Genomic DNA, 27804 nt, shown 5'->3' on the forward strand with positions numbered 1-27804 from the left:
CCCCCACCCTGGTAACCCCCAGCTTGAAAGGAGGGGACACAGTGTGGGACCAAACCTGGCTGCAAACCAGCCCTAGGAGGTGACAAACCAGGAGACCCACGGGCTGAGCCCTTCCCTGCCACCAGCACAGTGAGCCCACGACACAGGAGTCCTGCCCTGGAGTGTCCCTGCCAGGACCACACCACAATGACAGACCCAGGGAGATGATTCCCCATCCCCACATTTCCTGGGAGCAGATATTTTGTGAACAGGGCTTTTGCTGGCCCCGTGGCTGGATTTGAGTGCCTGGCTGCAATAGCAGCGCTGGGCTCTGCCCCCTTCCTCCCCATGGCCTTGGCGGGGCGGGCTCGGAAGAATGCGAGTTGGCCATCCATCAGGGAGACACAGCAACAGCCAGCCGAAGAAAGAGGGGCATTTTAGGAGGAAAGCCAGGGAAATTTGATCATTAAGAAATCCTCCTGGCTGTCTGGGGGAATTTAATTAAATTGCTGGAAAGGGCTGTAAGCACATCTGGATCCAATATGTGCCGCTTTGATTTTTTTCTTTCTTTCTTTCTCTCTTTTTTTTTTTTTTTTTTTTTTTTTTTTTTTTTTTTTTTTTTTTTTTTTTTTTTTAGTTCACTCTTTTCCCATCTCGCTGTTGAAGGAGGGGGGGAATAAAAGGGAAATAGCAGAGCCACAGAGTATTGGTTCATCTGGGACTGACTGGGATTCCTGGCAGGGAAAGAAAGAGAGGGAGAGAAAGAAAGAGCAAAAGAGAGGCAGAAAGAGAAGGAATGAGAAAGCTGGGAGAAAAGGCTTCACCAAGGGGCTGGCTGGGGTGTTTTATAATGCCACTGTCCACAGAGACAGGGAGCCAGGAGGCAATGGGAGCAGTTTGAGGGCTGGAGGGGAGAGGAGGAGGAGACGAGGCAGTGCAGGGCATGCTGAACTTTTGGGGTCTGGCAGGGATGGAGGGAGACAGAGGAGTTGCTCAGTAAATACAGAAATACCATTCCTGCTGGGAAGGGCAGGGCTGGGCATGGGGGACTCCTCCAGCAACCACCCCTGGCTGTCACCCCTGTGGGTGGCACTGCCCGGGCCCCTGCCCGATGCCCTGGGGGTGCAGGGGGTGCTCTGATCCCCAGCCTGGGCAGGACAAGGGGCTGGGCACCCACACACCCCAAGAGCCAGCTTCTGGTCCTGCCCAGGCACTGCCAAGCCCCCACCACCCCCCACACTCTTCTCTTTCCCACCTCCTTACTCTGAACATCCTCCTCACGGTGCAGCAGAGGTGCAACTCATTGTCAGAAAAAACTTTGGGCTATGGATGAGCCAGCCCAGCTTCTGCACCAGAACATCCACAGGGAAGATTTTGGGAATGTTAGGAAGGAACACCTGGATACCACAAGGAGCAGCACCATCCCAGGCAGTGCTCCAAGGAGGCTGCACTGCCCCAGCCCACGGTTTGGGGTGAGGAGAGGGCTGGGGCTGGCAGAGCACATCCAGATCTGTGCCCTGCTGAGCACCGTGGAAGCACAAGGAGTTAGCACAGCGTGAGAGAAATGTCACAAAACCCCCAGGAAAACACAAAGTGAGATTACCAAAAAATGTCATATTTTAATTTTATTGGTTTTTTTGAGAGGAAGATGAAGGACTGGCAAACAGAAACATGTTGATCCCGAGGGCTGCAAACCTGGCAGGCTCTGGCCAGACAGATCCTCACCCTGCGGAGCCCAGCACTGCCCTGCCAATTCAGTGCCTCTGGTTCATCAGCCCTGGCCCAGCAAAGCCAGACCCAGAGCTCACACCCAGCTCAGCAAAACCCAGGTTTTGCCTGGTGTCAGGTACAGCAAACCTGCTCAGCTTTGCCTCTGTACCACCCACGTTTTGCTCAAAGCCAAGAGCCACCTTGCCAGCTTTAAAGTTCATTTTAAACCACAATTTTTACCAAAAGAATAAATGAGAAGAGCTTGCACAAGCGGGTTAGAGAACACCAGGAGTGTGTGTTTCAAACAACCAGGTCTTGCTTTGGATGCCTCGTGTGGCTGGTGGTGTTAAAAAGAAATGATGCTGAGGGGAAAAAAAAAAGGGCAAATCCTACAGCTAAAAAGGAAATTGCATTAATACAGATTGTTTTATTTAAAAAAAGCAAACCCTGACCTCTACTTCAAAAAAGTCATTAGACATTCTCCTTCTGAAAGGCCGACAGGGGATATTACTGAAAGGCCAGTTAATTTCTCAATGACTTACTGTTCTTGCTCTGCTCATGGAAATGTGTAAAGAGTTGGAGGGTAATTTAAGGCACCCTGCAGAAAGGTGTGTAAATCTTTGCATGTCTAAAGAAACTTTACCAGGCCGCTAGGACTGGGAAAAAAAGAAAATGCTTGCCCTCCTTTTTTTTTTCCTTTTTTTTTTTTTCTTAAACTTTCCTTTGGAAGTCTGATCCCCTTTGATCATAAAAAAGGTCATATTTCAACCAAAAAAATATCAGCAATCACAGGGCCCGAGGAAGTGCGAACCCAAGGGGGTTTCACTGATGATTATTCCCTCCATTTAATTATTTAATGCCACGGACTGAGGGAAGCCGTCTCCCCTGGAAAAGCCAGACAGTTCAAGAGTAAGGTCTGGCCCTAAACAAGGAGGAGAAAGAGGGTTATAAATGGGGATGGGGCTGATCCATCCCCACTTCTGCCCTCGCCCCTTCACAGGCCAAGACCAGCCCCCCAAAATAATCACAGCAAGATGTTCCCAGCTCTGGAGCCAAGAGGGGGATGCAAGGATTGGGGTCCCCACTGCCCCGGCCCCCAGCAGCCCTGGCCAGCCAGGATGGATCACTGTCCTGCCCATCGCTGATGGATCACTGTCCTCCTCCAAGGGGAGGTCTCCAGCTCCCAGGCTGATCCTAGAGCAGTTTTCCCTGGACATGGGGTCATCCCCATCCTGGGAAGGGTCTGTCCCTGCAGTCACGATGGAGAAAAGCAGGATCAGGCAGATACCTGGGCAAGGAAGGGTGGCAGGAGGCTGTGCTGAGCCATCCCCTCCCTGAGAGCGTGGAGCAGCCAGGAGGGCTGGTGGCGATTGTTTTGTATTCTAAAACACACACAGGGAGGACAACTGGCACGGGGGCACAGGGGACATGTCCAGGGCCCAAACTCCCATCTTCGGGAGCATCCTCGGGGCAGCAGGAGCAAAGGCAGAGTGACACCAGTGTCCCCAGCTGAGGGGACAGAACCAGACACCAGAGCTGACTCCCAAAGCGCCCCCAGGGCCAGCAAATTGGACCAACAGAACCAGTAAATGCATCCCCCCCACCCAAAAAAAAAAAAAAAAAAAAAAAAAAAGAGGGGGAAGGGAGGCTGGGCTGGCTTGTTTGCACACTGGAGGAGCCCCCCGCAGAGCCGGAGAGAGCCAAAATCTGCCTTCAGCTACACCCCTTCCAAGCTGGAGAGCTCTGGAAAGCTGCTTCCCCGTCAGGAAGATCAGATTTGGCAGCGCTGGCTGGCTTAAAAATCTGCACGCCTCCGACTTGAAGGGGAAGGGAGCGCAAGAAAAGCTTTCGACAAATGTTAAAATAACTCAGCCAGGGGTTTGCCTCCCTCGGCCGTGCTGGAGCAGGGATGTTTATGAGCTCAGAGCTCGGAGGTTTCGCGTGGAGCCCTGCGCAGCCCTGTCCGTGTGTCCCTGCAGCGGCGGGGCAGGAGAGCGGCTGGAATCGAGGGGAAGGAATTATTGTTTAACCTCTTCCATTTCTGCTCATCGCCCCGAGCCCAGCCCTCTCCGGACACCAGCGGCCAGCCCCGGGCTCTGCCCCTCTCCCTCCTTCCCGCTGCCTCCTCCCTGCATATCTGTGTGCATGGGTGTATATATATATATATACATAAAATATAATTTCAGAGAGGAAAAACTCCTTTTTCCCGGTGGCTGGTTTTCATTAGGGAGGTTTCTTTCTAACCTCAAGGGAAGCAGCCTATGAGTTTTTAACTGTGGTGCAGGACGTAATTATCTCATTAAGGCGAGAGAGCCAGGCTTTTCCCAGGAGAGGTGACCTCGCTGCGGGGTTGATGGGGACCGGAGGAGGGGGGTGGCTGGAGGTGGAGGGGGGCCGTGTCCCCCGCTAACCTGCGGGTCACCTCTCCCCGCAGCCCCTCTCCCAGCCCACCCCATCCCTCCCCACGGAGCGCAGCCACTTACACTTGTTGATAGAAGCACTTAAAGCAGGGCTGGGGGGGTGTGATGTGGATGGGATAAGGGGGGAGGGAAGCGGGTCTGCCCCCTCTCTGCCCCCCTCTCCGCGGCTTGGCAGCCGCCGGGGCTCGGGCCCTGGCAGGGGGGCAGGTCGCAGGGCCGGGGGGGCGAGGGGCGGCCCGCTGGGCTCGGAGCAGGGGCGTTTGTTTGAACAGCTCCAGAGCAAAGAGCAGGGGAAGAAAGTTTGGGCTGGGAGCGTGGTTTTTTCCCCAGACGTCAGCACAAGGCGGAACAGGGGCTGGGGAGGGAGCCGGATTCAGGACAGCCGTGATTTTTTCCCCCCCTATTTAAAAAAAATAATTATAATAATTTTATTTTTTTCTCTTTTTCTTCTGGGGGTGGGGGGGTGGGTGGGAAAGGGGAAAGGGGCCGGGGAGCGGCCCGGCACCTCGGGGTGGGCTGCGGGCTGGGGGTGGGAGCCATGGACTCGGCGCCAGCCTTTGCCATGGACAAGCCGTTCGCCCCCGGCGCCGTGCGCGGCCCGGAGCCGCCCGAGAACGCTCAAAGCCGGAAAAACTTCAGCGTGAGCCACCTCCTGGACCTGGAGGAGGTGGCGGCCGGGATGAACGGGACTCCCGCGGCCGGTCCCCCGCCCGCCGGCAGCGGCAAGGCCATCCCGGAGCCGTCGGGAGGCAGCAGCGGCAGCGAGGCAGCGCCCCAGGACGGTGAGTCCCGGCCCGGGATGGGCTCCCCGGGGATGGGGCGGCTGCGGGGATGGGGTGTCCCCGCCGTGTCCCCCCGCGGCGGGGTGGGGGGAACTGGGGCAGCGGGTGGGGGCGAGGGGGGAGCCCCGTCGGGGCGAGCTGCGAGGGTGCCGAACCCCGACGGCTGCGGCAGAGGGACCCCGGGACAGAGAGCACGGGGACCCCGCAGCGGGGACAGAGAGCACAGGGACCCCGCAGCCGCACCGGGGGTGTCGGATCCGGGACGTTCCCGGGAGGCCGCTCCGTGCCGGGGTGCGCGGCCTGCGGGGTCCCCGTTTCCCCCGGGGCTCCCGGTCTCGGTTTCCGGGAGCGGGGGCGGCCCGGCCGGGCCGTGGGGACCGGGACGCAGCGGGTCCCGTCCCGGCGGCCGCAGCTGCGCCTCCCCGGCGTGCACGGGCACAGAACCGGGGCTGCGGGAGGAGAACGGGACCCGGGAGCTTCGTGGCGCTCGCTCCTGGCCCGAGGCACGTTTTTAACGGGACAGTCCCGCTCGCATTTCTCCCTCTGCGCCGCTCCACCGGTCCAGCGCATCCCCGCTCCGCTCCTGGGGGTCAGGAGGGATCCCCCCACTCTTGGGGCAAAGCCACAGAGCAGGGGCAGCCCCCCGAGCCCCCCGGAGCCGGGCGTCCCCTCGGGACACAGAGGTGACAGAGGGGAGGCAGAGCGCGGGGTGGGGGTGCAGCCCCGCCATCCCCAGGTGCCCTGCCCGAGGGGTGGCGTTCCCCAAAACTGTCCCCCGGCTGGGCTGTGCCACCCCAGACTCGTTTTCTACAGCCCTGGGGTGCCGACAGCCCTGCCGAGGCTCTGACCCGCCCCTGGCCGGGGTGCTCAGCCCAGCCGGGCTTCCGTGCTGCTGAAAGGGGGCTTGGTCCCTTCAGTCCCCCTCGGGTGCTCTCTCTGTCCCCTCCCGTGGCTCCTGCACTGCGGACGGGTCTGAAGCATCTTTCTCCAACCCAGAGCTCATTCCCTGCACAACCTCCTTCCTTCATGGAGCAGCCCCACTGAGCCCCCAGCTGACGGGGGCTGAGGCTGGGTGCTGCTTTTTGGGAGGGTATTTGGTATTTTCAGGGTTGTTTTCCACCCTCCCTCCCTTTCCTTTGGGGTTTGTTTGTACTTCTGGCAGTGGCTGTAGGGAAGGTTTCTCCTGCCTGTGGGGCTGTAGAGGGGACAGTATTCCATGTGGGATCAGCACAGCTCTTGGAAACCCAGCCTGCAGCAGTCTCACAGGGCTGTTTGCAAACAGCAGAGGAACTCCTGCCCTGCTGGGCTCCTCATGCACCCAAAGAACTCAGTGTGGACCCAGTGTGATGCAAAGACAGAGGGAGAGGCTGCATGATCACCACAAGGCTGTTGTTCACCCTACAAGCCCATTCCTCCTGGGGCAGGGGCCCTGGGGCCTGCAGATCCCAGCACTGCTGGCCCGTGTGGGATATTTCCCGTTAGCACCTGCTCTGCAAGCCTGCATGGATGGAGACACCGTCAGACCTGGGATGCTCTGACAAGCTGACCAGCAGTTGAGGCATTTCTGATGCTGAAAAATACCTGGGGGTTGAGAGCAGTGGGCAAGAAGAGAACAAGGGAACAGAGACAAGAACCTGTGAGCGTGTAAAGCTGGACCTTAGGGACCCTTACCCACTGCCACTGCCTTAATTGTATGCAATTTCCTAAATTGACAGAGGGAGACTCTAAACACCGGGCAAATGTCCTGCCTTTGTGAGCATCAGCCTTTTGCTCCAGATCTGCCATGCTTTCAGCATCGGTGCAATGACAGCACAGGAACTTTCACTGCTAACCTTATCTTTTATTGGCATCCTGAAGCTGAACAGCCTCTCAGTGTTTTCTCTCACCTTCCTCTTCACCATCGTGGGGTTTTTCTGCCAGATGCAGGTTTGGAGCCCCACGGGTGGTGGCAGTGGGTTTGTTATGAACACAAGTGGACACGGTGCCCCTGGATCTCTGTAGGATGTGGCTCTGCACTCCAGCCAGGAACCATCGGGGTCATTGTGCTGCTGGGTTGGAGGAAGAGCAGCCCTGAAGCTGCTGTGAAGCTGCTGGTACCAGGCAGGGCTCACTGTGGGCTGGGGGGCTGCGCTGGCAGAGCTGGCACAAGGATGCTCTGGGCAGCCCCAGGCTGTGCCCAGCGGGCTGAGACCCCAAGAAAACCCCCTCCCCTTCTCCAGGGAAGCAGCAGTGAGAGGAGACTCAGCCAGAGGAACTCAGAACAGGGGTTTATTCTCTGCAGAGGGGGATTCAAACCCCTCCTGACCTCACCCACAGCCTGCTGGAGGGGGAGCTGGAGGCAGCCCCCTGTCTGGGGCCCTTGGCACACCTCTCCTCCAGGAGTCCATTGCAGGGCTGGCACACCCCTTCCTGCTGCCACTTTTGAGGTTTTTGAGGGCCAAAGCCATGCCTGACTCCCTCTCCACCCAAGGGGCTGCTCCATTCCTGCCTTGGCCACAGCCCCAAACTGGCCCTGAGTGTACCCAGCACATCCTCCAGGGATGGTGAATACCAATATCTGTGTGACACAGTGCTCTCATGACACCCAAAAATCAGAAATCTAGCCAGGCAGGAGCAAGGAAAAGTCACCAGGGTGGCGAGAGCTCATTCACATCCTCATCTTCATTCTCCCCTGGAGTGGTGCTACAGCCTCCCTTCGGCACAACTTCTGAGGTCTTGAAAGCTTGTTCACCTCCTTTCATTAGACTAACAAATAATGTGTAACGCGAAACATCTGTTAACAACAGCCCTTAATGTTCTCAAGATGATAAAGCAGGAGGGTAATTTTAGCCAGCAAGCCTTGACTGATGGCTTTTCAAACAATGAACTTACTTTTGGTGCCGCCTGGGGATGGGAGAGGGAGTCCTGCACTGGCTCCGGCAGCCACTTTGGGGCTGAAAACTCAGAAAGTCACTTTTGTCACTGCTGAGCTGCGGCCCCTCGAAGGGGGTTTTTTGGCTTGGGGCAGGCATGCTGTGACCGTTTATTTGGCTACAGCCACTGGGACCTGGCAGTGGAATTGGGAGGTGTGGTGGCCCCTGGACATCTCATTTTCAGAGCAGTGCCTGCAGCCCCATTCTCATCTCTGGCCTGTTCTGGGGCTGTGAGGATGCTGAGCAGAGCAGTGATGAAGGAGAGGAGAGAAGAAGCAGCACCCAAAGGGACAGGGAGGATTAAGATGTTTTTACAACAAATTAGCTTTGATTATGTAAACCAGAGTAGCTGAAAAGGGAGAAGTGAGGCAGGGAGGGACAAGGACCTGGTATCAGAGGGGAAAAGGGACTTGATCCTGGAGTTAAAGTGGTGGCTGATTGCCCCAGGTAGCCCCAAACCCCTCCCAGGACTCAGGTACCCTCCTTGGCAGAGCCATCGCAGCTGATGTCCCTGTGGTGTCCCAGTCCAGGGGCTGTGCTGGTCCTGGCTCACAGGACAACGTTTGGCTGTGCTGCTCTGCCTCCCCAAGTACCTCATGTCCCCATCAGACTGGGCACAGCTCGGGGACACCTCAGCCTCTCTGGCTGTGCTGGCAGGAGGCAGCTCTGAACCCCACGGCTGGGATGTGCCTTCGGGGATCTGCCCTCCCTGGGACATCTGTGCTCATCAGTGGCTCAGCCACAATTAAACCCAGTGTCATTAATCGTGGCCAATCCCCTGTGCCTGGCTCGGTGAGATTGGGCCATGGGCAGTCTCAGCTGAGGCCCCCCTGCCCTGTCACACCCTTCAGACCTTTCTCTCCAGCACCCATCTGCGTTCCACAGCCCCAAAACTGCTGGGAAAGGGATGCTCCAGGGATGCTGTGGTTTCTGGATGCCTGACCAGGGACAGGCAGTGGTGCAGGGACCCCAGCACAGCCCCTGTGGAGGGGAAGAGGCTTTGAGAATTGTCTGGTAGATGTGGCTCAGCCCTCCAAGGAGAGGCTTTTGTTCCCTAAAGGAGGAGTCCCTGCTTCCAGGGGTGGCACCACATCCTGCTTGCCGTGGCGTGTGGGATGAGGCTGGGATAGGCTGGATGGGGCAGCAGGGCTGGGTTTACAGCACCCATCCTCCCTCCCTGCTCCCCAAACAGCACCGGCTCAGGGAGCCTGGCCGCCCTCCCAGAGTGGCCCTGCTGCAGGTGGGGACAGTCCCTGTTGGCAGAGCTGGGAACTGAGGGGTGGCATCTGAAGCAGAGGGGAGGGGAATCGTCCCTGTCCTTGTAAGGCCAGCCCAGCAGAGTGGGTGGCACTGGGACAGGAGCCATCCTTGCTGTCAGTGACCAGACATCACCTCCCTGCCCCAGCGCCTGCCCGGGGACAGCCCCTGCCTGGAGGGCTCTGAGGGCTGCAGACTTCAGGACAAGGGGGTTTTCCCCATGTGGGATGGTCCCCAGGGGAGGGGACAGCCCTTGTCCAGTGCCTGATGCTGGCAGGTCCCCAGTGCAGCATCCCTCAGCAATTAGTAAGTGCCAATTAATTCGTGTGGGAGTTCCCTGCCCTGGCCACCTCCCAGCCCTCCACGTTTGTTTTGCTTAGTGTGCCACTGGTGACAAGCAAGGATGGAGGGATGGATGGAGGGATGGATGGATGGATGGATGGATGGATGGACGGACGGATGGATGGAGGGATGGATGGATGGGGGCCTGAGAGGTCCCAGCTCACCCAGAAGGTTTCCAGCCTCTCACAGGGAGCCCAGCATATCCCAGTCAGGAAAAAAGGGGCTGTGGGGAGGGCCCCATCCTGCACACCCCAGGCTGATGCAGGGCACAGCCCCAACCTGCAGCGTGTTCCTGCAGTCAGGCTTTCCCCCCCAAACTGGGGACAGCCTCCACTGTGGTTCTTATCCCGTGTCCCTGCCACAGGACCACTACCCTGCACATGGTCCCCTGCCCTGGACAAGAGAAAATTGGTTCCTCAGGTTTTCATCCACCCAAACCCTGCTGTGGGGTGGGAGTGCTGCTTTCCATGGCACAAGCAGGATAAAGGGCTGAATTATTGCAGGTCACCACCCTGCAGAACCAGCCAGAGCAGCACAAATCACTGCCAGGCACAGGCAGGGATGGGGGCACAGCTGGAAGAGACCCCAGGTCTCATGGAGCTTCTGCCATGGGGTTCACCCTGGCGCCACCTTCCCTGTGCCCTCCAGCCCGGAAGGGTGACACACACTCCTCATCCCACTCCTCCCATGGTGACATCCGCTCACCCTCCTGCTCCTCCCGTGGGGACACTGTGTCACCGTCCCGCTCTTCCCTGTGCCCTGCCAGCCTCTTGCTGACTGGTGACACCAGAGCTCTGATTTGGGGAAAACTTCAGATGAGCTGAACTCCCCCGCCTGGGCTCCAGGCTCCCCCTGCCGCAGCTCGGGGGGCTCTGGGCTGAGCAGGGGCCCCAGGAAGCTGCGCTGCCCACACTGAGCCCTCCCCAGGGCACAGGGAAACACATACCAGCACGTTCCTGCAGCGCTTGCAGGGCTCCACACGTGCTCACTTCTGTGCTGGGAGAGCTGCTGCCAGAGGGTGAAGGGAAAAAACCCGAACCCAGGGCCTGGGGAGATGGGAACACTCTGGCCAGGAGAGCCCAAGAGCTGGAGCAGCCTTGGCTGGGCCAGGAGGGCAGGAAAATCACTTTTCTCCCCGACTTCTCATTGCTGGGATTTTTCTCTGCTCAGCACCCCCAGTGAGCTGGGTTTTGGCAGGCATTGCTGTGGGGGATGCTCCTTCTGAAACCTCTTTCCAGCAGGGAGTTTAAATGTGTGACAGTGTCCAGAGGGGACTGTGGTGGAGTCCTACATTTTGTGGGGACACAAGGCTGTGCCCCACTTCCCTGGGAGCCCTGGCAGCACCCACTTGTTCTTGAGTCCCCAGCAGCAGCCCAGACACCCCTGACACAGCCATGCCCAGCCCAGGAGGGTGCTGGGGTGCAGGGACACCTTGCCTGTCCCCCCCTGGGCTGTTGTGTCTCGCTCGACCAGGAACAGCTCAGTGCAAGACTATTTCCCCTCTCCTTTTGGGCTGTTATTTCAGGGAATGGGGCTGATTCACAGGAAAAATATGAAATTTCGACTCTGTGCAGCCAAGATGGGTGAATTTCAACGAATCAGCATTTTAAGAGAGCCTGGGCGTGTGTCTGTAGCTGGGAGGCTGATGAAATGATTTGGGGCTTTGAGGCTGCCTGGTTAGAAACTCTCCTCTCTCCCAGGGAGTGGTGCTGATCACCCAAGGCTGATTTCCTCCAGCCACGGGGAATTCTCTCCCCAGAGCTGTAAAATCACTGAGCCGAAGGGAGGAGGTTTGAAGCAGGATGGGACCCGGTGTTTTGGGGTTGGCAGAGGGTTGGTGACCCCACACTGGCACCTCATTCCCTCCCTGCAGCATGAGCAGAAGCTGGAATAAGTTATCCTTCCAGGATGGGATCCCTGAGCCAGCGAACTGGGTCAGAGCATCCTTTAAAGTGCTTGGGGCAGTGGGTTATGCCTGGGCTGAGCTGGGACTGAGCAAGGATTTAGACCAGGGTTAACGCAGATCAGGCTTTTCCTGGTTGGAAAAAGCAACTGGGAGCAGAGTGGAAGCGTGGTGAGCAAAGGCAGCCACCCCCTGCCTGGTCCTGGTGATGCCCAGAAGGGTCAGCGAGGCTGGGAACAGCAAAGCTTTTGGGGAGAAAGGCCTGATTTGGGATTTCAAGGCGGTTTCCTGATGCCTGTTAGCCCGAACTGCCCCAAAACTGCTTGTTTTTCACTGGACAAACCCTAAACTTCCTAGAATTGACACAAAAATTCCTACCCCCGCCCTTGAGGCATTCCCGATGTTTGCCTTTGCCCGGGGGACCCGTGACCGCGGGCGATGTTCTGCAGCCTTCCCACGGCGTGACGAAGCGCCCTGTCCGCACTCCGCATCCCTCGCCAGATGCTTCCCCGGCCCCGGGAGGAGCAGCCGCAGCCCCGGGACCGGCCGGGGCATCGCTGGCGGGCGGGCGCGGTGCCCCGGGGCAGCCCCTCAGCCCCGGCAGCTGCGGCTCCTCGGGAGGGGAATTGCGGGCTGAATGCGGGGTGCTGGTGCTGCAGGAACTGGGGGAATCGCTCCGGCTTGTGGGGGAGTGAAACCGTCCTGGGGACATGCGGGGTCCCCTTTGCCACCTCGTCCCCTGCCGCCCCCCCGTGCGCGGTGCGGGTGCGGAGGGCAGCTTGGAGGGCGTTAATTGAGCAGGAGAGATAATGAGGCTGCGGCGCTGCTGTTTTCTGCGGGTTTGGGGGGAAAGCAGCCCCTGGGAGGCCGGGCAGGGCTGGGGGGACAGTTGGGGTCCCGGGGGACGCCGGGCGGGCTGGGAGCCTTCAGAGAGCGGCAGCGCCAGCCGGCCCCCTCCCCTTCCCTCCTCATCCCCCTTTGAGTGCGTATAATAAAGCAGCTTTTCAGCTGCGGCTGCAGTGATAGATCAGGAAGAATTGTATGAGTCTATTAAAGTCTGTGTGTCTCTGAATGGAGACTGTGGCTAAGCCAGGCGCCAGGCTCGCGCATTGAACCAGATGTGGAGAGGCGCCATCCTTTCCAGCCACTGAATCCGAGAGGCTGCGGGCTTCACACGCGAGGAGACTGCAGTGCACATGGCAGGGGAGCCGGGGGAGCGGCGGGGAGCTGCTGGCAGCGGGGCGCTGCCGAGGGGGCACAGCCCCGCAGGCACCGCGGGCACCGCGGGCACCGCGGGCACCGCAGCCGGGCCGGCGGCAGCGCCGGGGCCGGGGGGGCTCGGCTGCCTGAGCCAGCCCGGGCTGGGGATCAACCCCGAGCTGTGCAGGGCAATGCAGGGGGAGTGGTGTTGATCTTGGGCTGTTCGGGGCGTTGCAGTGCGTGTTTGGAGGGGCTGCTTCGCACCCCAAGAGGTGCAGGGGGTCGGCTTTGTACCACAGGTCAAGGAGGGCATTGCTGGGTGGGGTGAGGATTGTGCTGCACCCCAAACTGTGCAGGGCAGTGCAGGGGGTGTGTGATGGGGTTCTATGGCACCCCAAGCTGTGCAGGGGTGTGTGGTGGGGTTCCATGGCACCCCAAGCTGTGCAGGGCAGTGCAGGGGCTGTGTGGTGGGGTTCCTCAGCACCCCAAGCTGCACAGACTCTGCAGGGGGAGGCGTGTGGCACTGAGCTGTTCAGGGGTGTCACGCTGCACCCCAGGTCCTGCAGGGTGTTGCTGAGTGGAGGGGACTGTGTTGCACCCCAGGATGCCCCAGGGCTGTCGGGGGTGATTGGGGGTGGCAGTGGCAGTGATGGTGCAGGGGAGCTCTGAGAGGACCCCGGGCACAGCGCTGGTCCTGCAGCAGCACAGCTGAGGAGGGCTCAGGGTGGGTCATGGGTAGCTCCTGTCCCCAAACCCACTGTGCCCCAGAGACAGGACAAAAACTGAGGGACAGAAGGAAGGCAGGAAGGACAGAAAGATGCCATCCTGCTGGGGACAGCTGTGGCTGGCAGCTCCAGGGGCTGGTTGACCCATGGATCCCATGTCCCCAGCAAATGTGTGAAGCAGAGTCTGTGCAGGGGACACAGGTGACAAGGGGACAGCCACTGCAGGGCTGGGCCAGGCTTGGGCTGGGGCAGCTGCCACACGCCTTCCTCACTGATTTCACTTTCTCATCTGGGCTGGCCACATGGCTGTAATTTGGGGGTTGTAAATACCTCAGGGGAATATTTAAATTTTTAAAAAAACTGTTTTCATTTAAATTAAAAGACACTCAAGCATTTCTATTAGTATTAGAGGTTTATAAAACTTAAAACAAATGTTGAAACTAAACTACCAGGCAACGTCCACTTTGGGAAGCCCTCTGCATGTTTGACATGACCCAGTTACCCACTGGGCAGTAAATTTTAATTTTGTATGAGGGTGTCAGGGTGCCCAGTGTGGCACGAGGGTGCTTGGTCTCCCTGGGGACCTGGAGGGGAAGAAGGCTTGGAGTGATGAGGATGAGGGTCTCAGCTCTGCTGACCTTTGTAGAAGCAGGACCCTGATGTTCCTGTCTCCATCCTGTCATGGCCTGGTGTCCTCCCCATGGCTGGCACCTGTCCCCAGCACCCTGACTGTGACCCTGTCCCCACTGTCCCCACTGCCCCTGCCATCCCCACCATGCACAGTTCTGCTTTAACCTGGAAACAGTTAACCAGGCTGGGTTTCCAAAAAAAAAAAAAAAAAAAAAAAAAAAAAAAAAAAAAAAAAAAAGATACGAGCCACTTATTAAAATGAATGTTTTACAATAAATTTGGCGAGAGGCCACCGACCTCAAATGAAAACCAGACTGGAGGACAGCGATGCTGCTCGCTGGCAGGGGCTTCCAGGCTGTCTGTGCGTGCAGGCACCCACCAGGGTCCTCCCTGCAGCGGGGCCGGGGTCCCAGTGGGGCTCACCCCACCCCACACCCCACCAGACATGCTGGTGTCCCCTTGGTGGCCGTGGAAGGGGCTCTCAGCAGGTGCTGCTGCTCACTGATCAAATGGGTGCTCAGTGATTTGCTGGCCTGGGTGTGAAAAACACCCTTTTGGCCTCAAAAAAGAGAAGGGGCTTGGGGCAGTGGCAGTGGGCAGCAGGAGGGGACATCGTGGGAATTCTCATCATTCCCCCTTGTCCCTGCTCGCCTCCTTCCCCCTTGGCAGTGACTCTGATGCAGAGGGGTCTCTGCTTTAACCTCGTGGGGCTGGTGTTGGGTTTCAGTGCCAGATGCCATTGGGGCTGGCTTGCTGGGGCTTTTGCCTATTAAATTTCAAAACCCCACCTTTTGGGGGGGCTGGGGAGGAGAGGCAGGCTGGGATCACCATGCCAGGGGTCCCTGGCTGGGAGCCAGCCCTCCACACAACGTTCCTGCTGTGCAGCCCCGGCTGATTTAGTTTTATTTTTCAAACACTGAGCAAAAGCCCCGGTGAGCTCTCAACACTGTGATGGCCTGAGGGACCCCTTTCCCAGCCCCCAGGAAAACTCACTTTGCAGTCAAATCCAGGATTTTGGTGGTGCTTTGCAAGCACAGGCGGGTGCTGCTCCTGGGCTTGCACAAGTCTCATTAGTGTTAATTAATGACGTGTCTGTGCCCTGCTGGAAAGCCAGGTAACCTGTTGTGTCAGGTGGCAGCCTGTGAGCGGTATTGGCACCTCTGTGGCATCATGGATGCACCAAATGGTGCCTAAAGGGGCTGCAGGACAAGGAGGGGGTCTCAGCCCTGGTGTGGGGCAGCAGGGTCTGTGCTGGCATCGTCCATCGCCTGTGCCACCATCCCACTCTGCAGTGGCTGTGGGCAGCCACCGTGGCTCTTCCCTCTGCCCAGACCCTTCACTGCATTTGGGGCTGACCCAAATCCCAGCATTTTGGCAGCAGGGTCTGTGCTGGCTGCTTCTCTGAGCCACAGAGGCCCTTTCACACATCTGTGAGCCTCCACCGAGCTGCCACTGGCCATGCTGGGCTGTTTTAATGAGGAGGCTGCGTCCCCGAGAGGCTCCTGTGTCCCCAGGAGCGCCCCAGGCTGCTGCAGTGTGTGAGGTGCAGGACAGCCCAGGCACTGCTCCCATCCCACCCCGAGAAGCTCTCCTGGCTGGGAGATGAAAGCAGGCTCTGCAGTGAATGTCTCCTTGCCGGGAAGGCTCCTGGCTGGCGGGGGCTGGGGGAGAGCCAGTGCCTTTTGTTGGTCCCTGGGCCTCCACCGTGGGGGTTGGCAAATCCACAGGAGAACAGAATGAAAATTCCTGCTCCCCCGTTGGTCGGTGCTGCTGGGAACTTGGCTTGGATCAGGCAGAGCCACCATGCTGGCTTTTCCTGAGGCACTTGGCTGTGCTGGGAGGGCCTCGGCTCCTGCTGCCCCCAACCCTGCAGCCACAAACATCCGCCTGAGGAGCCCTTCGGTCTGACACAGCCTGCTGGAGCATCCCTGCATGAAGCCAGGAGCACCCACCCTCATATCTGTCCTGTGTCCCCTCTCCCCCTTTGGCATTGGCAGGGGACATCCAGACTGTGGATGAGTTTTTGGAGGTTTTGCATGACCCCAGCCTCAACTAAGAAAAGAGGGGTGTGAACCCCTTTGTGTTGCACGTTCCCCTGCCATGAGTAGGGAAGAGGCCAGACCCTGCCAGATCCTGAGCTCTCAGAGCCACTGCACCCGGCAAATCCGTGCAGACACGGAAATGTCCTCCTGGGCTTTCCCGGGAGCCTTTCCTCCTCCCCGTGCCATTCCTTGAGGGACACACTGGGCACTCGTGGTGGAGCAGCAGCCCAGCTTTGCTCCAGCTCGGCTCCTCCACAGCTCCGTCCCCACGGAGTGCTGACACAACAGAGGCAGTGGTGGCTCTGGAGCTGGGACAGCCCATTGTGTCGGGACAGCCCATTGTGTCGGGACAGCTCATTATGACAGCCCGTAGTGTCGGGACAGCCCGTTGTGTCGGGATAGCCCATTGTGTCGGGACAGCCCGTTGTGTCGGGACAGCCCGTTGTGTCGGGACAGCCCATTGTGTCGGGATAGCCCATTGTGTCGGGACAACCCACTGTGTCGGGACAGCCCGTTGTGTCGGGACAGCCCGTTGTGTCGGGACAGCCCACTGTGTCGGGACAGCCCGCAGTGTCGGGCTGCAGCCGCAGCCTCCTGTGAAGGCACGGGATGCTCTCGGCAGCTCCCGCACGCCCCGAGCCGGGCTGGGCTCAGCCCGCCCCGCACAGCCCTGTTGCGGGGAGCGTTTCTCCTGCAGACCGCGGAGCCCGCGGGATGTGCAGGGGGTCCGGGCGGGCTGCCCGGGCCGGTGCCACCCTCGGCGGGCGCAGCCAGGCACCCTGAGCCCCCAGCACGGCCCCGGGGTGCGGGAGGCAGGAGCTGGCAAAGCACAGCCAGAGGCGAGCCTCGCGCTGGGCGCCGGTGCTGCCGCAGGCTCTGGAGCTGCTTTGGAGCACTCGTGTCAGGGGATGCTGATGGTGCCAGGCTCTGTGGTCTGGATCCTCACGCAGGGTTGGGGCCGGGGCAGGATGCTGGGGTTCATCCCGAGCCGGTGAGCCCGGCAGCAGGATGTGTCCGTGTCACCTTCTCCAAAGGGCTGTGCACGGGCAGCTCCCACCCCAGGGAAAAGGTGGGTGATTCTTTCTGTGATTCTGATGGCGCCATCTCTCCCAGATCACTGCGAGAGTGGACAGGAATTTCTCGTGCTGCTCAGCCTACTCCCCTCACTCCCACCAGAGCTTTGTGGCCAGAGATGTTCCCCAGCCCCTTCCTGAGGCTTGACAGCATCCCACCAACCCTGCCTCCTCCTTCAGGGAATGTGGCTGCAATTAATTCATTAAATGCTTCCGCTGACGCAGGAGCTGGCTGTGCCAAAACACCATTCCTGGGGCCTGGCCTGGGCTGGGTGAGAGCCGTGCTGGGCTCTGCAGCAGCCTCTGGCCGGGGCAGCAGCCTCTGGCTGGTGGAAGTGCTGGCAATGTTCAGGGACTCCTGAGCACTCAGAGCCTCAGGGCTTTGCCTGCAGCCCTGTGGGTCTCACCAGCTTCACCTTTCAGGGCAGCATCCTCTTTAAATCACAGCACAAGGCTGGACTGGCTGGTTCCTGACCTGGCATCTCCAGCATCTGCTTCCCTTCTTCGTTCTTCTCATTGTCTTGTTCTTCCTCACTGTGGCTTCCTGATCTTCTCCATCTCGTGCTCCTGGGTTTTGCAGCATGGCTGCCCTTGCTCCAGAGCCAACTGGAGAGCTCTGAATGCACTCAGAGCTCTCAGCAGTGAATTTGGTGGCTAATTCTGGGCTCAAACCATCCCTAAGGGAAGCAGTGTCTCATGACATGGGGATCTTCCTCTTCACACTCTTTCTGTTCCCAGTACCCATGGAAGCATCACGTTCCCAGTGCATTTGTTGCACTAATAATGAGCTGAAAAAAGGCTTCAGTGCCACCACTGGGTTACCAGCACAGGCTGGACACATCCCCACTGAGGTGCAGGGGTGCTGCAGGCTCAGCCAGGACCTCCCTGGTTTGTTCTGGCTTTCAGCTGGACTTGCTGTGATGGGTGCTCAGACACCACACACCATCCAGGGGTGCAAGGGGAAAACCTCCCGGGCTCTGGAGGTGCAGGCTGTGCATGGAGCATCCCTGGGGCTGCAGCACTGCTGGGCAGGATCTTCCCAAAAACAGGGTGTCTGTGTGGCTGGGGGTAGCAAACCACGGTGCTGGGTGGTTTCTGGCTGGTGCACAGGCAGCTCTATAACCATAAAACACGCTGCTGCTGCCTGTCAGTGAGCACAGGCTAAGGCCCCCCCCGGGACAGCCTTGGCCTCTTTCTTGGTCCAGGCTTTTGCTGCTCCTTTTTAACAGAGACACTTTTCCCCCAGCAAAACTGGCAGCCTGTAAAAACGTGTCAGCGTTTCAGTTTTTTCACAATTAATGAGGTGAAACATCCTCGGAAACATTTCGCTGTAATGTTTCTCCAGTAGCTGGGACTTGCCCCACTCTTAAATTTTTCATGTGTGCCACTTGAGCCGAGAAAGTTTCCTTCGGACTCAGCACATTTGGACCCCCCCAGTTTCAACCTCCCCCCGGAGCCTTCAGCATTCCCAGGGTCTTTGAGAGGCTGGGGCTGGGCTGGAGGGGGAACAGGGAGTGGCAGTGGGAGCCTGGGGAGGGACTGACAGCCCTGTTTCCCCAGGGATACCCTGTCCTCCGTATGCGTGGGATGGGTTTAGACCTCACAGCATCATGCCAAGCAAAGCTGGGGCTGGCATCCTGTGGGCACGGGTTGGTGGCCCCAAAAACTTCTCCCCTGGGTACTGGGATGAAAGCATGCAGAAAATGGGAGTTTCACTGGTGTGGTTTTGCCCTCAGGCTGGTGCTGTGTTGGTCCTGTGCACCCAGGCTGGGCTCACTGGTGGGTGCAGGAAAGGTGCCCTACCTGGGTGACTCAGTGTGGTTCCTGTGTGGTTCCTGGCTGCTTCTCAGCTCCCCAGGCTTTCCAAGATGATTTGAGGAGATCAAAGACCTGTTGTGGTGTAGGCATCTCCCACCATCCCTTCTGCAACAAACCCTGCCCTTCCTGTGCCCAAGGGCAGGGACAAGTGCCCAGCGTCCCTTTGGCCTGTGGAGCAGCCCTCCTGCTCTCTCTCCTCCCTGCAAAGCCCTGGTAAAACGCCCCCCTGGGCTCCCAGGCTGTTCCCAGCTGCATCCCAAGGCAGGGTGGTATTGGAAACAGCTGCTGGAAAGAGGAGTCACCTGCACCTGGCCGCCCGTGCACCCCCAAATCACACCTTGGCTTCGGGGCTCTCAGCTGAAGGTGGTGGAACACAAAGGAGCTGCAGTGGGCACACACCGTGGAGGGGCAGCTCCCAAACCCCAGAGCTTTGAGGGGAAACGCTTCCTCCCCGTGGCATGATTTAGGGGAACAAGTTAAACAATTGCACATAAAACTTTGGCAAACGTCATCGCCGGAGCTCTGCTCGCTTCCCCCGGGTGCGTGAAGGGATGAAGGGAGTGCACATGTTTACCGAGAGAGACCATGGGAGAAACGAAAGACATTGTTTTTCCAAAGGATTTCTTGGCTGTAAAAGACCTCCACCACCCTGCGGCTTCCCTGATGAAGGCCCAGCGTTAATTTGTTAAATCCACATCAAGTGCCCAGAGAACCCGTTGTTTATTTTTGCTAATTCAGCTGGCCGAGATCAAATTGGGGTTTTATTTGTTAAGGATAAACCTTAATTAATAAAAGCTATTTATTTGGCTTGAGCCGGCCGCAGCCTGAGGGTCAGATACGCCACGATCATTATTTCAAGTAAAACAAACCCAAAATGTCTCTCAACAGTTTGAAAAACGTAGAAACTTAGAGGGCTGAATTTATTTGTCTTAGGAAGAATTTACAGCTAATTCCCTCCAGGCTATTTCAACCCTTAAATTATACCCAAGAAGAAAAAAGGAGGAAAAAAATGCCATTCCAGGCGTAGTAGGGAAGTAAATGGTACAGCAGATTTGATCATTTTGGCTGGGGGGGTGTGAAAAATTTAAAGCTTAAAGGGTCTTTGGCAAACTGCTCGCAAATAAATGGAACGTGTGAAATAATTTAATGACAGAAAACTGTTCAGGGCCGTGGGGGCTGCGCTGCAGTGGAAAATGAAACACGTTGGAGGAGATGTAGCCTGGGCTTTTTGCGTGAGAGGGTTGAACTTGCTGCCTTCTGACCAGAAAAACAGGGATATTTGCACCCCAAAGCCAAGTGGTAGAGTTGGACTCAGGAAAACTTGTCCCAGGTTGTGGTGGTACTCACAGGGAGAGGGGATTGCAGCATCCCCTGGGGCAGAGACAGGCTGGGGTGGCAGGGATGGTGCTGGGCAAACACGGTGCTCTGGATGAGCATTTTGCAAAGAAACCCCCCAAACTGGGTGTCCAGAGGGGAGGCTGAGCATGGCTGGCAGTGAAGCCCATCCCTGAAGGACACCCCAAGGGAGGAGCCGTGTTCCCAGGGCTCAGGGATTGTCAGTGCTGGCTGATCTGGAGCTCTGAGGCTGTTTGCTGTGCACTAATGGAGCTCGTGAGTCAAACCAAAGCCTTGGTGGAAATCGAGTGGAAATTGCCTCCTTGCAGTGCTCAACTGTGGGAGCCTGGGGGCCCTGCCAGTGTAAGGGCCCCCTTGGCAAGCCCAGCACCAAGGCTGAGACCCACCGAGTCCTTCCTATGGAAAACTCATGGAAGCACAGAGGGAGAAGGCAAGAATTGGAGAAGGGGGCTTGGTTGGTGCCCAGCTGAACCAGCACAGCTGACCCGGGGGTAGTGGTGCCTTTGAAAATGGGGCAGGACCCATCTCCTGCTCCCAGGTTCTCAGTGTGGCACAGCCCAGGCTTGCCAGCATTGGTGCTCCCATGGGGAGGAAGGTTTTGGGGTGACTCCAGCACCCCGTGGCATCCACAGGTCACAGCACTGCTCCCAGTCTGCCCAGAGAGGAGGCTGGAGCATCCAGGGCACATCCAGCACCCCAAAACTCATCCACATCACAGGTGAAAATTCTTCCTAACACTCTGGGGCAATTGAAGGCTATTTTTGTGATGCACACTGAGCCCATCCTGCTCTGTGCAAAGCCCCTGCGCCTCCCTCTCCCCATCCTCCCCTGCATGTCATCTTTGGTTATTCAGTAATGTTATCCCCCCTGTTTTCCCCCTTTCCCTGCATTTCTTTTCCTTTCAGCGGAAATTGTAATCAGTGGAAGATAAATACAGGGAAGGTGGCTGGGGGGAAGGCTCAGGAGCCCCTCTGACCTCAGGGCTGGCCAACCAAACTGGTCCCTCCAGCCCAAATGAACCCCCAAATTATATCTGACAAAGTCAAGGGTTTGGCTTTCTCCATAACCTCCCCAGGCACTGCTTTGGGACAGAGCAATGATGGTGGGAAGCTGGTTTTAACTTCGTGCAATTACAAACTTTTATTCCTGGAAGCCCATCAGGCTGGGGAACCGGTTTCCAATTCCTCCATCAAGGTATCAGCAGGTCTGGTTAAATCCAAGTCCTGCTGATGGCAGTGAGAGGACAGGGAGTCTTCAGGGTACCCAACTCATCTCCCTTCCCATTCCTTTTCTGATGCCACAGAGGACTTAGCTGTGCTCATTTTTGGGAAGCTGATTTGGAGTTATTAAAACATCTCTGATAGAAGAGATCCAGCCTGACTGTACATCGTAAACCTGTCAGACACTCACCACCAGCAATTAGGGTGGCATTTGTCTGGTCCCACAAGCCTGCAGTGCCTGAGCTAATGAGGAAAAGATGTTGGTGCATCACCAGGGCTCATCCCTCAGCAGAGCAGAGCGTCCAGGCAGGCACTCCCCGTGTGGAGCTGCTTCCCTGCCGTACAGACATGGCCTGGAAAAAGTGTGGAAGGTCCCTCCATTAAAAGCAGCAATAGGGGCTGAATAAAATGCCCCAAAGCTGGCGTGGCCCAGGGTTTGCAGGTCTCCAAAAACCCAGGAATCACTGGCACTGATCCAGCTCTGGTCTTGAACCTCGATCCCAGCATGACTGCCAGCCTCATAAGAGAAGCAGTCAGCACCACTTGTCTCCTGTGGCTGTTCAGCTCTTCCTTCTGTGAGTTTGGAGAGATAAAGACCAGCCAGAAATGTGGTCAGATCCTGCAGAATTGGATGGAGAATTAATTTTAAAAAATTTTCCTCCTCCCCCTTTCTTTCAGCCAAATTAGAGTGGGTGAGAGAAATCATCACTATGGAAAAGTCCTACAGCCAGGTTTAAATTGAAGATGAAGCCAAAGGGGGTTTATAATTTTATTTATACATTTCCCAGGGTTCTGTTGAAATCATTGCCAGTTTGGTGAGGGGCAGTGGGTGCCCTTGTGACTGCGCCTTTTGAACCAAATCCTGATCTGCCATTTCCCCAGAAGCCCTGTGGCATGGTCATAAACCCACATGGAAACCTCTCACCCTCTCACATCCTGTAGCTCTTTCCCAGCCTGATGGTTCCCATTTCAGTCCCAAGCTCCCAGAAAACTCAGGAACAGCCATGGCTGGACTTCATGTATTTTAATCCAGCGGCTCGTTAGCTCGCTGAAGGAAAACAGGACCAAAAAAGGAGTTTAACTAAAAGGGGCAACTGGAAAGCAGAGACTGGCAGAACATTTGAAGCTGCAAGAACAAGTGCTGGAGAGAATTCTGAGAATTTTATTTGTGAGCCTTTAAACACGATTGGTGGCGAAGGGCAGCCCGTGGTTCCCTGGCTGGGGAAAGGGTCTCAAAGCCACACATGTTTCAGGCACTGTCCATTGTGTCTTCCCTCAGCCAAGAAGGCCATGTCCAAAACACAAGATCACAAATTGCTGATGGTCAACCAAGGCCAAGTTACAGGTACAGCACAATAAAAGACCCAGAGAAATGCCACTGGCTGCAGAGAGGCCTTGGGAGAGTGGCATAGTTGGGCACACAGGGGTACTAGAGACTTGATGAAAAACTTATTGTTGGACGTTTCATGGCTTGAATTATTCAGAGTTAAGGTGCAAGAAGGTTTTCCTGCCCTTAAAGATCTTGGAAGTTTCTTTCAACAGCTTGATGGTGTCTTGACAGCAGAGTTAATGTCTCTTCCAGTACATTTTGTTTGTTGCTCAAGCATTATCTGAAAATGCTGCACTTATTAAATAAGTATCACGATTAATATTATTAGCAAGTATTTAATTTGTGAGCATACTCAGGGAGTGGTGAGTTCTGCCACCCTGGCCTCTGCAATGATACAGAGCAGAAAGCCCAACATACCCCTGCCATGAATCAGAATGTCATAAAATTATTAACATTTCAAATAATTCCAAAATGCTTTCCCACCAGTAGGTACAGATTAGATCCAGATGCTTTATTAACAGAAGGAGTCATTAACCAGTACCTCCACAAGGGAGAACGACAGCGAGTCGTGCTCCCCACGAAGCCTCTGCAGGCAGCTGACTGGGTGTCTCAGAAAAAGGCTTCATAAACCTGCCCAAACCTTATGATATTAGTGACAAAGAGGAGATTAATCTCAGCCTGGCTGACAGCCCAAGATCAATACTGAGAAACCAGACTACACCCTCAGCTTCATGTTTCCATGAGCCAGCAAAGCCAGAAATAAACACTGCGGAGGCTGAGCCCTGCGAGACGCGGTGCCGCTCGTTCCGAGCTCTGAGGAGCGGGGTTGGAGGAGCAGATGCTTGGCTGCAGTCCTGTGTCACCTTGGGGACATGCCACAGATGGGGCCTCGGGGGGTGCTGGAGGTGGGAGCTGATCCACATCTTGGGGGTGTTTTGGTGCTGAGTTTTCATCGCCGTTCATGAAAACTTGACTTAAAGTCTTAGCAAGAGCTGAGCCACAGTTTGGATCGAGTGTGGCCCCAGAATATGCTGAGACTGGTATTCAAAATCAGGTCCACGTGGTTTTAGCCAGATGTGAAACCACCACAGGTAAATGTTGGGGTTAACCCTAAGCTCCAGCAGGTCCCCAAATAGGTTTTGATTCTCATGGACATCACAGGGCTGCAGATTTGCAGCTCCCCGGAGAGTCCCAGGTGCCTGGAGGGAGCATGGCTGGCACAGAGCAGGACACTGCAGACCCCCAGGAGGGCTTGAGCGTGGCGGGGTCGTGGGGTCTCACATGGGTCTGGCTCTCATGTGGCCTCTGCTCTTTCCCCACAGGCGAGAGCCTGAGCCCGAGCTGCGGGGCAGCCAAGAGAAAGAAGAAGCAGAGGAGGAACCGCACCACCTTCAACAGCAGCCAGCTGCAGGCCCTGGAGAGGGTCTTTGAGAGGACGCACTACCCCGACGCCTTTGTGCGGGAGGAGCTGGCCAGAAGGGTCAACCTCAGCGAGGCCAGAGTCCAGGTGAGCACAGGTTTGTGTGGGAGAGAGCAGCGCCCTCTGCCTCGCCCCCGGGCAGGAGGAGCAGGCTGTCCCCTCCCTCGGTTCATCCTGCACGTCACCATGACCCACAGGACAGATGCTTGGGATGTCCCTGCTCGCACTGGGTCCCCACTGAGCACCTTTGCCCCCTGTCACAGGTGTGGTTCCAGAACAGGAGGGCCAAGTTCCGCCGTAACGAGAGGGCCATGCTGGCCAACAGATCAGCATCACTGCTCAAATCCTACAGCCAGGAGGCAGCCATTGAGCAGCCCATGGCACCACGACCCACTGCACTGACACCGGAGTATCTCTCTTGGACCAGCACCTCCCCATACAGGTAGGTGGAGGCTCTGGAGGAGCTGGGGAGGAGGTGGCTGTGGGGCAGGGCTGCCTAGAGACCACCCAGTGCCACAGGAATGCAGCCCTGTGCCACTGCTAGGGATTTGGGGAGTTCTATGAGGCCAAAAGGAGCTCGTCTGACTTGGTTTTGGGAACCATTTCAACTCTGTCTGAGCATCGCTGCCCAATGCTGAGCAGGCTTCCCTGTGTCCCTGCATTTCGGGGCTGGAGCAGGCGTGGTCCTCGCAAGGGATTTGCTTGGCCTTGTGCTGACCCTTCCCACATCTCGGCACAGGAGGTGGCATGGGTCCCTTCTGGTTCCCAGCTGTTCATGTTCAGCCATCACATCCAAAAGCAGAAAGCAGGGCCTCCTGATGCACAGTCTGAAGGGTTCCCATCCATCCAAGCACATAAAAATGCCGAAGCGTTGGCTGTTCTTGTGAGAGATCTCCAAGGGGGAACAGCCAGCCTGGCCTGGGAGGCCAGCAGGACCACAAAAGGCATGGGGACTTCTCCATGGGCCATTGCCTCACTGCTCCCTGCTCCCTCCCCACAGCACCGTGCCCTCCTACAGCTCCAGCGGGACCGCAGCGCCCACCCAGGGGGTGAACATGGCCAACAGCATCGCCAGCCTGCGCCTCAAAGCCAAAGAGTTCAGCCTCCACCAGAACCAGGTGCCGACTGTGAACTGAGCAGGGCAAACCCCATCCCATGGCCTCCTCCAGGACACAGCGTGGAGCTCCTGGGACGGTTCAGGACAAATCTGCTGCCCGCCCAACATATGTGCCACTCATCCAGTGTCTCAGCATCTTCTCTCCTCTTCCCTTCCCTTCTGAAGGTAGAGTCAGTCCCAGGCCGAAGTGGCACATAATTATAGCCACATATGGAGCGAACTTGGTTAGAAACTTGCTTTTCCGCACACCCTTATAATAACGGCTATATATACACACATACCCCCCACACGCTCTTTGAGGACAAACAGACTTGCCAAGGGAACAAGAATTTGCTTCCAAACATGGAAGGATCTTGGACTATTGGGTTTGACCAATTTGGGTATCTTGCCCAGAGAGCCAAAGAGTTATTTGGTCTTCTCCTCCCGCAGGGACAGTGTGGGAGGATCTCGAGCCCCCCTTTCCACCAGGCTGTGACTTGCGGCGCTCAACTGTGTGTGCCAAAGCTGGTCCATGTGTTCGTTTCTTTGTGCAACCCCAGGCACAGTGTGGGGTTTGGGACTTCCCAAAGTTTAGGACTTTGGGAAGCTGATGGCTCACCCATGCCATGGCCAGTCTCGGCCAGCCCTCTGCACCGTTGCTGCCTGCATTTAGGAGCTGCCTATGCTGGTGGCATCAGGCTTTGTCCCCTTCCCAGAGAGGCAAGCAGAGCTGCAGCATCTCAATCGACCCTCCTGGAGCCTGTGAGCTGGGGATGCATCGCCAACCCCCAAGCAGGCACTGCTGCCCTGCCTGGGTGGATTTGCCAGCCATTCTGCAGAGCCCCAGGTCATTGAACCGTCCCAGGGAAGGAGAAAATTGGAAAAAGCTGTTGGGTTTCAGCTGAGTAGGCGGCTCCCAGCGCTTCGTGCCAGCGAAGGCTTCGCCTTCCGGAGGCACAGCCTCCCTGTCGGCAGCTCTGCAGATGTGCTCGGGGGTCTGGGGCCGGCGGCTCCATGGGGGGAGGCTTTTCTGGTTTTGCAGAAAGGAAATGGTTTCCCCCTCATCCCACCCTGCTGCGCAGCCCAATGAGGCTCCAAGGTGGGATGTGCAGGGGGATGGACGCGGGGTGGGCAGCCTGGCCCTAATCCATGGGACTGCAGCCTCCACGTTCCCCTGCCCGTTCCACAGCCGGAGTGGTGGAGGTGTGGTGCCCCTGTGCACAAAACCCCCTGGAAACCAGATCACCCTTTCCTCACCCACTGGAAAGAGCCACCAGCCAAGCACGGGGACACCAGAGGGGTGGCCTGCATGGAGAAGACACCAGCCCTACTTCCCTGGAAGGGGTTGGTTTGGGGGCTGCAATAATAGAGCTGAGGACAAACAGAGCAATTGCTGAGGTGCCTCCTCCAGGTAAACATCCTTTGGTTGGTGACCAGAGACTGCAACTGCCACACAAACAAAGCAACAAAGTGCCCCTCATTTTCCAGGAGCATCCTCTCCCATTCCCACTGGGGCTCTCACTGCAGCTGCGGCTGTCACGGCCCCAGGGGCTGTGACACCGGGGCCTTCAGCTGCACCCCAGGCAATGCCAGCCCAGGGGGGACTCACCCAGCACCCAGAGCTGGAGTCCTGATGGGAGAACCATCTCCTCTGCCTGGGCTGAAGCAGCCCCTCCATGCTGCCTCCAGCCCCTGCCCTCTCTGCTCTACAGTGCAGCCCCCAGCTGGGAGCAGCTGCCTTCTCCTCCAGCCCTGCAGGCAGGGAGAGGGCACAGCCTGACTGGCACTGCCCACCTCCTCCAGGGAGCAGTGTCACCCCCAATACCCACCCTCTGCCCCCATCCGTATTTCCAGGGCTGGTATCCCTCCCACTTGTCATGCCAGAAGAGCACACAGCTCCCCACAATGCACACAGACCTGCCAAGCCAGGGGAAAGAAGAGGGATCCACTGTGGATCAAATCATCCACCCTGAGAAACACCACTTGGGGCAGGAGGAGGGGGCTGGGGGGGTCCTATTCCCATGGAGAGCACAGGGCTCTTTTTTCAGTTATACAAGATGAAACCACAGGGATATAAATGTTGCTGCCTCTTTGAGAACATTAATGAAAATAAACCCATTTAATAGTTTGCAGATGCTGTTTCTGTAAACCTAAAAAAAGCAGGGAATAAATATTTCTTCACTAAATATCTATATGTATATATATATTTGAAAACATTTGCTCCTAATCTTAGGGCCCCTCCTTTGCTGTGCTTTTGGCAGCTTATCACAGCTTGTCAGTCAATGCTGAACTCACCAAGAAGAGATACAAATTGCACCCATGGAGGGGTAGCAGGACCGGGGGATTATTGTAATCTAAGCTCTCTCTCGCCCTTTCTATTTGTACATTTCAATTACTTGTAACAAGATCCACGGTGGATTTGTTTTTTTCTTCTGCATGTCTGTGTTTTGGAAATTTTTGTAAGGTTTTTGTAAAAACAACTCTTGTGAAATAATGGAGGAATAAATATTTTACTGAGTAGAGATGTGTCCGTGCATGTGATAGGGACCTGAGTCTTCCATCTCCAGCCACTGTGGTTTCCCCATCTGC

General features: G+C 56.9%; 1 protein-coding gene across 1 annotated transcript; it reads left to right on the top strand.

Annotated features, from left to right (window-relative positions):
- Window positions 1–4607: 4607 nt before the first annotated feature.
- On the top strand, window positions 4608–27735 carry PRRX2 (paired related homeobox 2). Its single transcript, XM_063409943.1, has 4 exons — window positions 4608–4891; window positions 24022–24206; window positions 24383–24561; window positions 25120–27735. The coding sequence occupies exons 1-4, from the start codon at window positions 4648–4650 to the stop codon at window positions 25253–25255; spliced, it is 744 nt and encodes a 247-aa protein (XP_063266013.1). The 5' UTR covers window positions 4608–4647; the 3' UTR covers window positions 25256–27735.
- Window positions 27736–27804: the final 69 nt, after the last annotated feature.

This window comes from Prinia subflava, chromosome 12 (assembly GCF_021018805.1).
Source record: "Prinia subflava isolate CZ2003 ecotype Zambia chromosome 12, Cam_Psub_1.2, whole genome shotgun sequence".
In the NCBI taxonomy this organism is placed as follows: Eukaryota; Metazoa; Chordata; class Aves; order Passeriformes; family Cisticolidae; genus Prinia; species Prinia subflava.

Excerpts from the sequence above, each read along its gene's own strand:
- PRRX2 (XM_063409943.1), top strand. The coding sequence starts at position 4,648 with ATGGACTCGGCGCCAGCCTTTGCCATGGACAAGCCGTTCGCCCCCGGC. Across the intron at positions 4,892-24,021 it reads CGAGGCAGCGCCCCAGGACG|GCGAGAGCCTGAGCCCGAGC; the intron begins GTGAGTCCCGGC and ends CTTTCCCCACAG. Across the intron at positions 24,562-25,119 it reads ACCAGCACCTCCCCATACAG|CACCGTGCCCTCCTACAGCT; the intron begins GTAGGTGGAGGC and ends CCCTCCCCACAG.